This window comes from Scyliorhinus canicula, chromosome 2 (assembly GCF_902713615.1).
Source record: "Scyliorhinus canicula chromosome 2, sScyCan1.1, whole genome shotgun sequence".
NCBI classification, from domain to species: domain Eukaryota; kingdom Metazoa; phylum Chordata; class Chondrichthyes; order Carcharhiniformes; family Scyliorhinidae; genus Scyliorhinus; species Scyliorhinus canicula.
The window spans coordinates 152,739,615-152,756,962 of NC_052147.1; the positions used below are offsets into that span (position 1 = coordinate 152,739,615).

Here is a 17,348-nt window from a genome sequence, read left to right on the forward strand (position 1 = left end):
GGCCCATAGGGAGAGGCTGGGGTACATAGGGAGAGGCTGAGGCCCATGGGGAGAGGCTGAGGCCCATGGGGAGAGGCTGAGGCCCATAGGGAGAGGCTGAGGCCCATAGGGAGAGGCTGGGGTACATAGGGAGAGGCTGAGGCCCATGGGGAGAGGCTGAGGCCCATGGGGAGAGGCTGAGGCCCATGGGGAGAGGCTGAGGTACATAGGGAGAGGCTGAGGCACATGGGGAGAGGCTGAGGCACATGGGGAGAGGCTGAGGTCCACGGGGAGAGGCTGAGGCACATGGGGAGAGGCTGAGGCACATGGGGAGAGGCTGAGGCACATGGGGAGAGGCTGAGGTACATGGGGAGAGGCTGAGGCCCATGGAGAGAGGCTGAGGCACATGGGGAGAGGCTGAGGTACATGGGGAGAGGCTGAGGTACATAGGGAGAGGCTGAGGCCCATGGGGAGAGGCTGAGGCCCATGGGGAGAGGCTGAGGCCCATGGAGAGAGGCTGAGGCACATGGGGAGAGGCTGAGGCCCATGGGGAGAGGCTGAGGCACATGGGGAGAGGCTGAGGCACATGGGGAGAGGCTGAAGTACACGGGGAGAGACTGAGGCCCATGGGGAGAGGCTGAGGTACATGGGGAGAGGCTGAGGCCCATAGGGAGAGGCTGAGGTACACGGGGAGAGACTGAGGCACATGGGGAGAGGCTGGGGTACATGGGGAGAGGCTGGGGTACATGGGGAGACACTGAGGCCCATAGGGGCAGAGGCTGAGATACACTTGGGGGAGACTGAGTGGAGGTAGACACTATGGGCAGCACATTAGCACAGTGGTTAGCACTGTGGCTTCACAGCTCCACGGTCCCAGGTTCGATTCCCGGTTGGGTCACTGTCTGTGTGGAGTCTGCACGTTCTCCCCGTGTCTGCGTGGGTTTCCTCCGGGTACCCCAGTTTCCTCCCACCAGTCCCGACAGACATGCTTGTTAGGTAATTTGGACATTCTGAATTCTCCCTCAGGGTACCCGAACAGGCGCCGGAATGTGGTGACTGGGGGACTTTCACAGTAACGTCATTGCAGTGTTAATGTAAGCCTACTTGTGACACTAATAAAAATTATTGTTATTATTACAGCAAAAAAAGTTGATGTACACAGAGAGAAGGGCTGAAGTACACGGGGGGTGCGAAGGTTGTGGTGCGGATAGGTGGGAGGTGAGGTTGAAGTGGGCAGACTGTTCAAGCTTTATACCTCATCTGCCAGTACCCAGGGGTGCAGGGGTAACCTCTCCAATCAGTCACTCTAATCCTAGTATTTACCAGCAGGGATGAGATAGGAGCAGGGGTAATATGTCCATCAAACACTTCCGAAACCAGGCCAGCAGGTCAGATGGTCATCCCCAGTGTTCAGTCTGTGTTTCTGGGGTCCTTTGTGGCACTCTGTCTGTTCATTGATGCCTTGTCGCTGCTGACACTGCCCTGTTCCCCTCTCTCAGTGAAAAACAGCCCCAATAACCAGTGTGGTTCAAGACAGCAAACAGAGCCTGCTGTCTCTCTGAATGGACAATTACAGCTTCCGCCTCTCAGCTCAGAGATTGGAGCAGGGCTGCGGCCAATGGTGGGTGAAGGCAGTGGTGAGGTAAGACTCAGCATTAGGACCAACTTTCAGCGTGTCTTTTCTGCCTGTCCAATCCAGAATGTTCCCGAAATTAGGGCGGCATGTGGTGCAGTGGTTAGCACTGGGACTGCAGCGCTGAGGACCCGGGTTCGAATCCCGGCCCTGGGTCACTGTCTGTGTGGAGTTCGCACATTCTCCCTGTGTCTGCCTGGGTTTCACCTCCACAACCCAAAGATGTGCAGGTTAGGTGGATTGGCCACACTAAATTGCCCTTAATTGGGAAAAAAAATAATTGGTACTCTAAATTTTAAAAACGAATGTTCCAGAAATTTACTGATCCTGCCCCCATCAAGACTCAACATTGCAGAACTTCCAATTCGGACCTGTTTAAAAAAATATGTATCTGAGTGGGAGCTCTGCTCTGGGACATTCATTCTCACCCAGGACCCCCATGATTGAGGGTTCAAGTCCCAAAAGGGTGAGTGAAGGAGTGCTGGAGTACCAAGATTCAAGGGTGCACAACATCGACTTACCAATGATAGTTTGAAATTTGGCATTTGTCCTAATGAGTGGGAGACGAATATCTTCGGTAACATGTCTCTTTCCAGCTGTGTGTTTTACAAGTGACACTCATTGCCAGGTGTTAGTCTGTTGACAGGGGTCATGTATTGGTCTCTTCTCCTTTCTCTTTCTGCTATTTTGACCAATCGTGTGTTTTGATTGTGGAATAGTTGGGAAGGTGGAAATTGCCCTCGATTAAGAAGCCGTCAATAGCAGCAGCACGACATGCTGGGAGACTAAGAGTCGGATCAAAACCTGGAACAACACAACTCAAACCGAGATTGGATATACTATTGAAGGACATCAACCATCAAAAGCAGAAGGAGGAAGATATCCATGATGAAGCAGCAGGTAGAGAATGACAGATATATTCCAACTGTCAGGAACAACATCAAATGGTAGCCATTACACTACACAATCAACATTGTTTCTCCCAGTCACCAACCCCCAACTCCACACCCAAAATAACATCGACATCCCAAACGACAGCACAGTCCCAAGCCCAGTCCCAAATTGCCCACTAACTCTGCCCAGCCCAACCAATCAAACCAAATCTCATTCTGTGCTGCACCTATCTGTGGAACGCTGGATCCGGACCTTGTAGAGGGAGCTTTACTCAGTACCTAACCCCGTGCTATACCTGTCCTGGGAGTGTTTGATGGGGACAATGTAGAGGGAGCTTTACTCTGTATCTAACCTGTGCTGTACCTGTCCTGGGAGTGTTTGATGGGGATAGTGTAGGGGGAGCTTTACTCTGTATCTAACCCTGTGCTGTACCTGTCCTGGGAGTGTTTGATGGGGACAGTGTAGAGGGAGCTTTACTCTGTATCTAACCTGTGCTGTACCTGTCCTGGGAGTGTTTGATGGGGACAGTGTAGAGGGAGCTTTACTCTGTATCTAACCCTGTGCTGTACCTGCCCTGGGAGTGTTTGATGGGGACAGTGTAGAGGGAGCTTTACTCTGTATCTAACCTGTGCTGTACCTGTCCTGGGAGTGTTTGATGGGGATAGTGTAGGGGGAGCTTTACTCTGTATCTAACCCTGTGCTGTACCTGTCCTGGGAGTGTTTGATGGGGACAGGGTAGAGGGAGCTTTACTCTGTATCTAACCCTGTGCTGTACCTGCCCTGGGAGTGTTTGATGGGGACAGTGTAGAGGGAGCTTTACTCTCTATCTAACCCTGTGCTGTACCTGTCCTGGGAGTGTTTGATGGGGACAGTGTAGAGGGAGCTTTACTCTCTATCTAACCCTGTGCTGTACCTGCCCTGGGAGTGTTTGGTGGGGACAGTGTAGAGGAAGCTTTACTCTGTATCTAACCCCGTGCTGTACCTGTCCTGGGAGTGTTTAATGGGGACAATGTAGAGGGAGCTTTACTCTGTATCTAACCCCGTGCTGTACCTGTCCTGGGAGTGTTTGATGGGGACAGTGTAGAGGGAGCTTTACTCTGGATCTAACCTCGTGCTGTACCTGTCCTGGGAGTGTTTGATGGGGACAGAGTAGAGGGAGCTTTACTCTGTATCTAACCCCGTGCTGTACCTGTACTGGGAGTGTTTGATGGGGACAGAGTAGAGGGGGCTTTACTCTGTATCTAACCCCGTGCTGTACCTGTCCTGGGAGTGTTTGATGGGGACAGAGTAGAGGGAGCTTTACTCTGTATCTAACCCCGTGCTGTACCTGTCCTGGGGGTGTTTGATGGGGACAGTGTAGAGGGAGCTTTACTCTGTATCTAACCCTGTGCTGTACCTGTCCTGGGAGTGTTTGATGGGGACAGTGTAGAGGGAGCTTTACTCTGTATCTAACCCTGTGCTGTACCTGCCCTGGGAGTGTTTGATGGGGACAGTGTAGAGGGAGCTTTACTCTGTATCTAACCCTGTGCTGTACCTGTCCTGGGAGTGTTTGATGGAGATACGGTAGAGGGAGCTTTACTCTGTATCTAACCCTGTGCTGTACCTGTCCTGGGAGTGTTTGATGGGGACAGTGTAGAGCGAGCTTTACTCTGTATCTAACCCTGTGCTGTACCTGTCCTGGGAGTGTTTGATGGGGACAGTGTAGAGGGAGCTTTACTCTGTATCTAACCCTGTGCTGTACCTGCCCTGGGAGTGTTTGATGGGGACAGTGTAGAGGGAGCTTTACTCTGTATCTAACCCTGTGCTGTACCTGTCCTGGGAGTGTTTGATGGAGACAATGTAGAGGGAGCTTTACTCTGTATCTAACCCTGTGCTGTACCTGTCCTGGGAGTGTTTGATGGGGACAGTGTAGAGGGAGCTTTACTCTGTATCTAACCCTGTGCTGTACCTGCCCTGGGAGTGTTTGATGGGGACAGTGTAGAGGGAGCTTTACTCTGTATCTAACCCTGTGCTGTACCTGTCCTGGGAGTGTTTGATGGGGACAGTGTAGAGGGAGCTTTACTCTGTATCTAACCCCGTGCTGTACCTGCCCTGGGAGTGTTTGATGGGGACAGTGTAGAGGGAAGTTTACTCTGTATCTAACCCCGGGCTGTCCCTGTCCTGGGAGTGTTTGATGGGGACAGTGTAGAGCAGGGTTTTTCAAACTTTTTTTCCGGGGACCCATTTTTACCAACCGGCCAACCTTTGGGACACAACCCGGCCGACCTTTGCGGCCCCCACCGCCGACCTTCGCATCCCACGCCAGCCGACCTTCGCATCCCATGCCAGCCGACCTTCGCAACTCACACCGGCCGAACTGCATGACCCACCATTTTCTCTAACCTTGTTTGTTGCTGACAAATGAGGAAATAGTTTTGGGTCCCTTTGGCCCCAATTGTCACTTTGTCCCTTTGGCTCCCCGAACTCGAAAAGAAAAGGCTGCGTCCATATAAAAACAAAATGCGACCGCACTGAGCATGCGTGCCCGATCATTGACGATTTTTATCATCGATCACCATAAACGATGCATGCGCAGTGCGGCTGAATTTTTAAAATATTCCTGACCATTTTGAAGGTGCTCGCAGCCGGCATTATTAAAAGCCGGCTGCTGCGGCTGTTGCTCGCGGATTTGCACGATCGGGAACGCCACGACGGACGGCTCCCCGACCCTCCCGACATCCGCCCGTGACCCACCACCAGGTTGCGCCCCTGAGTTTGACAAAGCCTGGTGTAGAGGGAGCTTTACTCTGTATCTAACCCTGTGTTGTACCTGTCCTGGGAGTGTTTGATGGGGACAGTGTAGAGGGAGCTTTACTCTGTATCTAACCCTGTGTTGTACCTGTCCTGGGAGTGTTTGATGGGGACAGTGTAGAGGGAGCTTTACTCTGTATCTAACCCTGTGTTGTACCTGTCCTGGGAGTGTTTGATGGGGACAGTGTAGAGGGAGCTTTACTCTGTATCTAACCCTGTGTTGTACCTGTTCTGGGAGTGTTTGATGGGGACAGTGTAGGGGGAGCTTTACTCTGTATCTGACCCTGTGTTGTACCTGTCCTGGGAGTGTTTGATGGGGACAGTGTAGAGGGAGCTTTACTCTGTATCTAACCCTGTGCTGTACCTGTCCTGGGAGTGTTTGATGGGGACAGTGTAGAGGGAGCTCTACTCTGTATGTAACCCTGTGCTGTACCTGTCCTGGGAGTGTTTGATGGGGACAGTGTAGAGGGAGCTTTACTCTGTATCTGACCCTGTGCTGTACCTGTCCTGGGAGTGTTTGATGGGGACAGTGTAGAGGGAGCTTTACTCTGTATCTGACCCTGTGCTGCATGTGGTAGTATGACTAGAGGTACTATGGTACCTGGGAGTGTGAGCTGCTATTGGTGGAGAAGGCTCGCTGCTCATTGGCCCAAGTGTTGCTTTCTCATTGGTCAAGATGAAGGTAGCTCCGCCCATGGGGCGGAGTATAAGAACCAGTGTGTCCCAGCAGCCATCGTTCTTTCTGTACTCAAGCTGCTGGGGAAACATCTTGTAGATTAAAGCCTTCAATTCAGACTACTCCTTCGTTTCAGTAGTTATTGATCGCGCATCACTGTACCTGTCCTGGGAATGTTTGATGGGGACAGTGTAGAGGGAGCTTTACTCTGTATCTAGCCCTGTGCTGTACCTGTCCTGGGAGTGTTTGATGGGGACAGTGTAGAGGGAGCTTTACTCTGTATCTAGCCCTGTGCTGTACCTGTCCTGGGAGTGTTTGATGGGGACAGTGTAGAGGAAGCTTTACTCTGTTTCTAACCCTGTGCTGTACCTGTCCTGGGAGTGTTTGATGGGAATAGAGTAGAGGGAGCTTTACCCTGTATCTAACCCGTGCTGTACCTGCCCTGGGAGTGTTTGATGGGAACAGTGTAGAGGGAGCTTTACTCTGTATCTAACCCTGTGCTGTACCTGTCCTGGGAGTGTTTGGTGGGGACAGTGTAGAGGAAGCTTTACTCTGTATCTAACCCTGTGCTGTACCTGTCCTGGGAGTGTTTGATGGGGACAGTGTAGGGGGAGCTTCACTCTGTATCTAACCCGTGCTGTACCTGCCTTGGGAGTGTTTGATGGGGCAGTACTGTATAAAGGGAGCTTTACTCTGTTTCTAACCCTGTGCTGTACCTGTCCTGGGAGTGTTTGGTGGGGACAGTGTAGAGGAAGCTTTACTCTGTATCTAACCCTGTGCTGTACCTGTCCTGGGAGTGTTTGATGGGGACAGTGTAGAGGGAGCTTTACTCTGTATCTAACCCCGTGCTGTACCTGTCCTGGGAGTGTTTGATGGGGGACAGTGTAGAGGAAGCTTTACTCTGTTTCTAACCCCGTGCTGTGCCTGTCCTGGGATTGTTTGATGGGAACAGTGTAGAGGGAACTTTATTCTATACCCAACCTGGGAAAACCGATTTTCCAAATTGTCTTACGGCTGGAGGGGGTGCTATTAGAAAAAGGAGAAAGGAAACTCGTGAAATTGGCGGTGACAATTATCTCATTTTTGTTGTTTCTTCATAATACGAGTGAAATTAGTGAAGGACGTTGTCCAGGACCTTTTGAGACTTGTCTGTGTTTATTTGATATTCTTAACTCACTGGTCAATATTCCTGAATACTGGATCAGGTCACTGAGGTGTTGTTGCTGAAGTTTGCTGTCGTCAAATTAGGGACCACATAGGAAAGGGAGACGATACCATTGTCTGAATACGGAACAGGGTAAATAAATGTAAGGTTGCGAATGAGAATAGAGGAGGGAACTGCTTTCACTTTTCGGTTTTCTTCTATATCAGGAGGGTTAGAGCATGTGTACAATGATAGAAATTACACAGAAGGAGGCCATTCAGCCCATCAAGTCTACACCCGTCCTTGAAAGACCACCCTACTTAAGCCCATATCTACACCTAACCCCACTTAACCTTTTGGGCACTAATGGGTAATTTATCATGGCCAATCCACCTAACCCGCACATCTTTGGACTGTGGGAGGAAACCGGAGCACCCGGAGGAAACCCACGCCCATACGGGGAGGAAGTGCAAACTCTACACAGACAGTGACCCGAGGCCGGAATTGAACCCAGGTCCCTGGTGTTGTGAGGCAGCAGTGCTAACCACTGTGCTACCATGCCGCCTACCATGGTAGGAATATAGTTGTTCGAGGCTCAACCCGGAACAAGCTGGGACCAGGAACTAGGCCCAGGCACAGTCTAAATCAGGAGCTCGTCCCAGGCACAGGACTTGAAACCAGACCCAGGCACAACTCTAGATCAGGAACTCACCCCAGGCCCTGCCCCAGGCCCACATAGGCCTACCCCAACCTTTCAGCTGTCAGTGGGGTTTGTGGTTGTAGCTGTTTTCCCAAGAGGCTCCTTCATAGAATGGGCAAAGGCCCTAACACAAACCTGCCTCGGTGTCTAAGTGGAGAGCAGCAATGCCACTGTGGCAAGTTTCTTGACCGGAATTCTTCTGATTCTATTTATATCACTCTGCCACTTAGAAAACAAAGGAAAGTCAGAAGCTCCTGATTCTATGGAAACTTCCAGAACGGAAGGACTGGATCAGGCTGCCCAGCTCAATGGGGGTTATTCAATCAGCGCAGAGCAGAGGTTGGCACAGGTTGAAGAAAATGTTGGAATTTTACCAGCTATATCCAGCCAGACGGAGATGGAGAGAAGGACGGTCAGGTACATCACGATCAGGATAAAGGAAGATGAGAATCTGTTGGAAGGTGAGGATGAATTATATTATCTGTGATCGTTATTGTCCCTCTCCCTTCCCCAGTGTGGAGCTCCAGGAGGGGCCTCTCCCTGACCCGGTATGGAGCTCCAGGAGAGGCCTCTCCCTGACCCGGTATGGAGCTCCAGGAGGGGCATCTCCCTGACCCGGTATGGAGCTCCAGGAGGGGCCTCTCCCTGCCCCGGTATGGAGCTCCAGGAGGGGCCTCTCCCTGACCCGGTATGGAGCTCCAGGAGGGGCCTCTCCCTGCCCAGTGCACACTCAGTGAGGGGCCTCTCTGCCTGCGGAGCTCAGGCAATTGACCAAAATGAAATTCAAAATGGTGATCAGAAATCATGGTCTGAAGTTGTTGATCTCAATGTTAAGTCTGGAAGGGCTGTAACGTGCCTAATCAGAAGATGAGGTGCTGTTCCTCCAGTTTACACTGGGCTTCACTGGAACATTGCAGCCGGCCAAGGATAGACATGTGAGCATGAGAGCGAGGTGGTGAACTGAAATGGTAAGCGACAGGAAGGCCGGGGTCACACTTGCAGATTGCGCAGAGGTGTTCTGTAAAGTGCTCACCTCGTCTGCATTTCCCAATGTAGAGGAGAGCGCATTGTGAGCAGTAATACAGTAGACTAAATTGAAAGAAATGTACAAGTAAATCGCTGCTTCACCTAGAAAGAGTGTTTGGGACCTTGGCCGATGAAGAGGTCAGAGGTAAATGAGCAGGTGCTACACCTCCTGTGATTGCACGGGAAGGTACTGTGGGTAGGGGGATGGGGGTGTTAGAGGAATAGATCAGGGTGTCGCGGAGGGAAAGGTCCTTTCAGAATGCTAATGGGAGGGAAGCGGTGTTTGGTGGTGGCATCACGCTGAAGATGGTGGAAATGGTGCAGGATAATCCTTTGAATGTAGAGGCTGGTAGGGTGAAAAGTGATGACAAGGGAAACCCTATCAGGGTGCTGGGAGGGAGGGGACGGATGAGAGCAAAAGTGTGAGAAATGGGTCAGATACGGTGGAGGAGGCCTGTCAACCAAAGTGGGGGGGTTGGAAAACTTTGACAGAAGCATCATCAGAACAGCTGCGACATAGATGGAGAAACTGGGAGAATGGGATGAAGTCCTCACAGGAAGCAAAGTGTAAGGAGCTGTAGTCGAGGTAGCTGTGGGAGTCAGTGAGCAGGTAATGAATATTAATGGTCAGTCTACCCCAGAAATGGGACAGAGAGGTCAAGGAAGGGAAGGGGAATTTCGGAGATGAACCATGTGAAGGTGATAGAGGGGTGGAAATTGGAAGAAAAATGTATACATTTGTTCCAGTCCAAATGACAGCATCAAGTGGCACCGATACAGCCATTGATGTACCAGGGAAGAGTTGTAAGGGAGGGCCTCCGTAGGACTTGAACAGGAAATGTTCCACACGCCCCACAAAAGGACAGGCATAACTGGGGCCCATACAGGTACCCATAGCCACACCTTTTATTTGCAGGAAGTGAAATAAGTTAAAGGAGAAATTGTTGAGTGAGTGATCAAGTTCAGCCAGACGGGGGAGAGTGGAGGTGGACGGGGATTGTTTGGGCCTGTGCTAAAGAAATAAGCGGAGAGCCCTCAGACCCTGCTGGTGGGGGATGGAAGTGTGGAGGGATTGGAGGTCTACGGTGAAGACGACCGGTTAGCACCAGGACGTTGTTGAAATGACATCGGGCATCAGAAGAATCACGAATGTAGGTGGGAAAAGACTGGACCAGGGCAGAGACAAGGGGAGTCAAGATAGAAAGAAATGAGTTCATTGGGGCAGAAACAGGCTGAAATGATGGGAATATCGGGGAAGTCCTGTTTGTGGATTTTGGAGAGGAATATAAGCAGTATTCGGGAACCTGTGGAGGGAAGATCTCCAGAGGAGATGAGATCTGTGACAGCATTTATATCCACTTTTGGGCATGTTTGGCAGTGTGATTCTCGGTGACTGCAGCGCCGAGAATCACCGGCTATTCAACGGCACTTTGCCGTATCTTTTGGCCTTGGGAAGTTTCGCCCTCCCAAGATCGCACTCGGCTGCTCACAGATCGGGGCACTATTTTTAACGGCAGATCTGATCTTCCCCCCTTTTCAGGTCCCCCCCACCGCTTCATTGACCCCCTTCACCCCCCCCCCCCCAACCAAACTTTTCTAGGCCCCCGGGAACCCCCCTCCAATTGGCAAGGCTCCCCGAGCCCAACACCCGGCAGTGCCAACCTGGCACCAGGCACCCTAGTAGTGCCCCAGCACCCTGGTAGTGCTGGGGTGGCACTGCTCAAGTGGCACCTCTAGGGTGCCAGGTTGGCAGTGTCCAGGTGCCAGGGGGAGTGCCAGAGTACCACCTTGCCCTGTCCCCGACCACCTGGGAGTCTCATATTCCCGGCGAAGCTCCCTGAGGCGCCATTATGTCTGGTCCATGGGTGTGTAGATAAGTACTAAATGGTGACCTGGCGAGGTCTCGTAGGCATGGCCGTTGACCTCCGAGCCCCAGGTGAATTCAGTGTCCGGTTATTTAAATGAGCCTCATGGCTCATTGTAATATGCTGTTCTGGATCTTCCCCAGCGAAGACGAGATCCCATCGGAACAGGTGGAGCGAGCCGGGTGATTCGCCATTAGCCTGGCGCCCAGCACGGAGGCCAGTTTTAGAGGTCTCCTAGGATTCATCTTCCGTGCCCGGTTCCGCGCCAGGAGCAACACGATTGCTGAATCATACCCTCTATTTCTCTCCCCACAGCTGCTGTCAGACTTACTGAGTTCTTCCTGCATTTCCCATTTTTATTATGAATAAATTGGACTGGGACGTTCCTGGTGGTTATGGGCAGTTTGCCCCTGAATACACTCGATAATATTGAAGAAAAACCTGGGTGCACAATCCACGGATAATAATTTGCAGCAAATTTCCAATTCATATTCCTGCACCCAATTTAGGTGTCAGACATGTTCAAGATCGCAGGACTAATGTCTATTTTTCTCCGGGTAATATTCATCTCTCAGGTTTTACCATCTACCTTGGGAAAAAATCAGCTTGGGATATGGGGATAGGGTGGGAAAGGGGATTTGAGTAAACAGGTTCAGATTGCACTGGGACAGGTGTGTTGGGCCGAATGGCCCCTTTCCCGGCCCGAATTCCACTGTTTCTGTTTTTGTCACTCTGCCTTGAAGAAATCAAAGAAAAGTCAGAAATTCCTGAACCAACAGAAACTTCCAGAATGAAAGAACTGGATCAGGCTGCTCGGATCAAGAAGGATTATCCAATCAGCACACAGCGGAGGGCAAGCCGGGCTGGAGCGAATGTTGGAATTTTACCAGAGATATCCAGCCAGACGGGGATGGCAGGAAGGATGGTCGGATTCATCGGGATCAGGATAGAGGAAGATGGGAATCTGTTTAAAGGTGAGGATGGATTCTGTTGTTCGTGATTGTCAATGTCCATCTCCTTGCCCCAGTATGGAGCTCCATGAGGGGCCTCTTTATGCCTCAGTGTGAAGCTCCATGAGGAGCCTCGACCCTTCCCAACGTGGAGCTCCATAAGGGGCCTCTTTCTGCCTCAGTGCGGAGCTCCATGAGGAGCCTCGACCCTTCCCAACGTGGAGCTCCATAAGGGGCCTCTTTCTGCCTCAGTGCGGAGCTCCATGAGGAGTCTCTACCCGTCCCAACGTGGAGCTCCATGAAAGTCCCAGTGTGGCACGGAGTTTGGACCTTCTCTCTGTCACCTCTTTTGGCCTCTTCGGCCCTGGATTTTCTGGCCTCACCCGGTTCAGGTCCATTTGCTTAAAACACTGACCACAATCACGCGATTGAAGTGGAATGGGCAAAATGGTGATGTGGCAATAGGTGCTGCAGGTTGCCCCCCCCTCCCCCTCCTCTCCCCACCTCAGAACTGGAAGGTGCCAATTCTTTATGCTAAGGAGATTGTCCCTAGGCTCAGCCCCAAACCTAGGCTCAGCCAGGTCCATAAGGCCCAGCCATGCAGGCCAAAGCCTTCAGTTGTCATTGTGGTGTTTGGTTTCTGCTCTTTCTCCACCATTAGTCTCCTTCACAGAGGTGAGGACAGAGACTAATATTAAAATCTGCCTCTGTGACTCAGTGTAAAGATTCTGACACAAGAAATGTCCATTTCTATTCCTGCACCCCAAGCAGAGAGGAAGTTTGGGGTCAGTTTAATCCAGGATCAACGTTTTCCTTTGTGTAGCATTCATCTCTCAGATTAAAGAACATGGGAACTGGGGTAGGCCATTCACCCCCTCAAAACTATCTCGCCATTCAATGAGATCATGGCTGAACTGTGACCTAACTCCATATACCTGCCTTTTCCCCATATACCCACCTTTCCCCCATAATCCCTCAATACCTCTGGCTCACAAAACCCGATCATTCTCAGTATTAAAATTAATAATTGATCTAGCATTCATTGCATTTGAGGTAAGAGAGTTCCAAACTTCCATCACCCTGTGTGTGTGAACGTGTGTGCTAGCGAGATCCCTTTAAGGGGCAGGCTCCATGGATTACATGAGGCTTGGGGCCAATCAACCCTGGCCATTGGAGAGTTTGCGTGGGGCCCTGGGCGCAGGACTCCGGGCAATGTGGACCAAAGAGCTGAAGAGTAAAGATCTGTTGTATAGTTTTCTGTGCCTGTATCTAACTGCCTTTGCCTTCCATCGATAAATCTCTTTGTTAACTACTGGAAGTCTCCAGTGTGTGTCTGGAGTCACCACATTGGCGGCGAGGTGAAAGTTTTTGATCGCAGTAGACAGCCGTAATGAATCAAGGGGGGAAAGAAGGAGCAATACTGAAAGTAGAGAAGCTCTAGTAAGAATTGGAACAATTTAAATCGTGAGTGGAAATGCCTACCGTTGGTAATCTGGACCCATTTGACCAACGGGCTGAGTCATGGAGTCAGTGATATTTCTGACTGTTGCGGAACGCCAAATGTAGAATTTGATTCGGAACTTCGCCTTCTCAGAGGCACCCAACTTGAAGATCATTGACCAAATAGTGAAATTGGTTAAAGAATATCACAAATCAGGACCCTCGATTATCCTCCAACGTTATGAGTCGTTGTAGCGGGTTTCCGTGTCGGTCTGTACCTCCTGTTGGGCGGCCGGCGCTCCAAGTGGGCAGCTGCCTCCTTTTCCTCTAGGGCAGGCTCCGTTGCTGCAGCACCTCCTCCTCGAGCATCACCAGCTCATACAGCCACAGGGTATTCCCCAGAGCTGCGGTGACTAGGAGGAAGGCCACCATTGCTGGTTGTATCCCAATTTCCATTGTCTGCAAGGGGTGAAAGGCCAACATGGTAGCATGGTGCGTGCCCCCATGCCCAACCAGCTACATGGTGGTCCCAGTAGGCTTTGGAGGCTCCTCCCCCCATCCCTGCACCCCTGGCGCCCATCACTGATGCCAGGAGTACTGTCAGCTGGCGCTGCTCTGGTCAGTGGTACACTCCGTAGCCCCCGCCCGGCGCCCCCATAGGGTCTACTGTTGGCTCTGCCCTGGTGTCTGCCTGGTACCCCGCCAGCGGGTGGCGGCCAGATGAGGGTGTGGGGTGTGCAGAGGGTTGGGTGCGGGCGTGGAGGGATGGGCATCTATACTGCCGGTATCACTCTGCAGAACCAGGGGCCAAGGTCAGTGGGGTGCGTAGCAAGATGGCTGCCTTGCAGGCCGCAGTAATGGCGGTCCATGCTTGGACACTGCCCCAGTGACGTGGGGGATGATTTTGGTGCTGGTAGATGCCCATTCTAAGTGGTATCGCTTCACGAGATGGGGACCTTGGCAGCCGCAGTTCACGCCTTGTGCTGAATGTTTGCCATTCATGGGTTTCTCGCGCCAATTATTTTGGACAATGGCACTCAGCTTCACTGGCGAGGATTTCCAGGCTTTTGTGCGAGCAGATGACATACAACACACGGGGACAGCCCCCTACCCCCAGTGCAGCGGTCTGCCCGAGAGGCTTGTTCAGACTTTCAGAATGCAATGAGAAAGCAATCCGATAAACCACTTAGCCAGTGACTGGCTAATTTCTTGTTGTTGTACAACTCAACCCCTCATTCCACCACTGGGGTCACACCCACTGAGCTGCTCATGGGCCTTCGGTTAAGAACCCGATTGGATCTGGTATTTCCAAATTTGGTGGAAGCATGTCAGGCCTCCCAAAAGAGTCAGTGGTCAGAGCAGAGAGGCGACACGTTGTTCCAGCTTTTGGTCCATAATTTCACTTCAGGTCCACCTTGGTTAGTGGGACAGGTTGCGGCCCAGTCAGGGATGGTGTTTATGGGGTCAGTGTTAACGGGAAGACCACCAGAAAGCATATCAACCTGGACCATTTGATGAGGGGGGGGGGGGGGGGGGGGGGGTTGACCCCCGGCTCGGAGTCAACAACTTCTATCAACATCATGAAGACTCTGTCCAGCCAAGGGGAGTCAGGGTCTCCTTACTCTGCTCAATTAACTGCACCTGTTGAGGCCGGTGAGGCGGTGCCTCCTGATGTGACTGTTGACCCAGAAAGGTGCAAAGTCTGCGGGAAGGCTGTGCAGGTCCAGTAGGACCCAGAGGTCTCCAGACTGACTGACATTTTTCTGGACTCACTTTCCCATGTTGTGTCTGTTAGCATTCGTAACTTCTGGGGAAGTTGCAATAAGGGAATTAAATTGGGAGGGATGTGGTACTGTGGTCCCTTTAAGCTTCAGGCCAATCGTGTGAGAGCGTGTGACCATTGGCCAATAGGGAGTTTGCGCAGGGCCCAGGAAACAGGACCCTGGGCAGTGTGGACCAGGGAGCTGAAATGTAAAGACCTGTTGTATTGTCTTTGTGTCTGTTATCTGACTGTCTTTCAACAATAAACCTCTTTGTTAATTGCTGGAAGCCTCCCGTGTGTGTCTCGAGCCACCACTGAAAGGTTTGGCTCTCATCTGAACACTCCGCCCCCTAGTTTAAGACTCCCCAATCAGAGAGAAGAGTTTTGGCACTATCTGTTCCCCTCAATTCTTGAAATCATTATCAAATCACACCTTGACTGTCTCAATTGCAGGGAGTACACGCTGGCTTGTGTGACCATTTCTCATACCTTAACCCAAGGAGTCCAGGTATCATTCTGGTATACCTGGGCTTAACGCCCTCCAAGTGTGGTACCCAGAACTGAACCCAGTAACTCTAGATGTGGTCTAACCAAGGCTTTGTGAAGTTGATGTATGTCTCCAATCTACTCCAGTCCCGGCTAGAGTCCAGCATTCCATTGGGCACTGAACATCAGAAATCCCTTTCATCAACGCTCCCATGGCGAGTGTACGGACCAACAATACCAACTCCCAATACTTCCAGCTGCACAGGGGCACTAGACAAGGATGCCCACTGTCCCCGCTGCTGTTCGCACTAGCAATCGAACCGCTAGCAATCGCGCTCAGGGCAGCAAAAAATTGGAGGGGGATCCGAAGGGGAGGTAGAGAGCACAGAGTCTCACTCTATGCGGATGATCTGCTCCTCTATATCTCGGACCCACAAAGCAGCATGGACGGAATCATAGCGCTCCTGAAAGAGTTTGGAGCCTTCTCGGGCTACAAACTCAACATGAGAATAAATTCCGCTACCTGGGGATCCAAATAGCCCATGACTGGAAAGGGATCCACAAATGGAACCTCACCAGCCTGACGGAGGAAGTTAAAAAGGACCTGCAAAGATGGAACACACTCCCGCTCTCCCTCGCGGGGAGAGTCCAGACGATCAAAATGAACGTACTGCCCAGGTTCCTTTTCCTGTTTAGATCCATTCCGATCTACATCCCCAAGGCCTTTTTCAAAGCGCTGGACAAACATATCATGGCGTTCGTATGGGGGGGTAAAAATGCTAGGATCCCAAAGAAGGTCATACAAAAAACAAAATCCAGGGGGGGGGCTAGCCCTCCCGAATCTACAATTCTACCACTGGGCGGCAACAGCCGAGCGAGTAAGGGGATGGATCCAGGAGCCAGAAGCCGAGTGGGTGCGTGCGGAGGAGGCCTCCTGCATGGGAACCTCCCTCCGGGCCCTCGCCACGGCAGCACTCCCATCCCCACCCAAAAAACACTCCACCAGCCCAGTGGTGACAGCCACCCTCCAATCCTGGAACCAACCGCGGCAGCAATTTGGCCTGTACAAAATGTCGGACAAGGCTCCCATCTGCAACAACCATAGGTTCAAACCAGCACTGACTGACGCCACCTTCAAAAGGTGGAGGCAGGACGGGGGGACACTGACAGTCAGGGACCTATACACGGACGACAGGATCGCAACACTGGATGAACTGACAGAGAAATTTCAGCTAGCTGGGGGGAACGAGCTACGGTACCTGCAGCTCAAAAACTTCCTACGAAAGGAGACAAGGACGTACCCACAACCGCCACGACAGACACTACTGGAAGACCTACTGGACGCAAGTATCCTAGAGAAAGGGAACTGTAGTGACATGTATGACCGACTGGTAGATAGGGACGACACCGTACTGGACGCAACAAGAAGGAAATGGGAGGACGACCTGGGGATGGAGATAGGGTGGGGACTCTGGAGCGAAGCACTGCATAGGGTCAACTCCACCTCCACGTGCGCAAGGCTCAGCCTGACGCAACTAAAAGTGGTACATAGAGCCCACTTAACGAGAAACCGTATGAGTAGGTTCTTCCCGGAGGTGGAGGACAAATGTGAGCGGTGCCAAAGAGGCCCGGCCAACCACGCCCACATGTTCTGGTCTTGCCCCAGACTTGTGGAGTACTGGACAGCCTTCTTCGAGGCTATGTCCAAAGTGGTGGGGGTGAGGGTGGAGCCATGCCCGATAGTGGCGGTCTTCGGGGTTTCAGACCAGCCAGATCTATTCCTGGGGAGGAGGGCGGACGCCCTTGCCTTTGCCTCCCTGATTGCTTGCCGTAGAATCCTGTTTGGCTGGCGGTCAGCAGCACCACCCAGAGCTGCAGACTGGCTGTCCGACCTCTCGGAATCTCTCCAAATGGAGAAAATCAAATTCGCCATCCGAGGGTCGGACGACGGCTTCCACAGAACGTGGGAGCCATTCATGCAACTGTTCCGGGACCTGTTTGTG

The 17,348-nt window shown here is 51.9% G+C and overlaps 1 protein-coding gene across 4 annotated transcripts in view; it reads left to right on the forward strand.

The window, feature by feature from the left end:
* The window catches only part of LOC119959801, a 114,853-nt gene that overhangs the window by 37,439 nt on the left and 60,066 nt on the right, over positions 1-17,348 (forward strand). For all 4 annotated transcript variants that reach the window (XM_038787898.1, XM_038787900.1, XM_038787909.1 and 1 more), the window contains 4 exons: positions 1,479-1,621; positions 2,332-2,512; positions 8,047-8,277; positions 11,451-11,681. In XM_038787898.1, the coding sequence (XP_038643826.1) occupies positions 1,479-1,621; positions 2,332-2,512; positions 8,047-8,277; positions 11,451-11,681 (786 nt within the window). The remainder of the gene's footprint in view (positions 1-1,478; positions 1,622-2,331; positions 2,513-8,046; positions 8,278-11,450; positions 11,682-17,348) is intronic.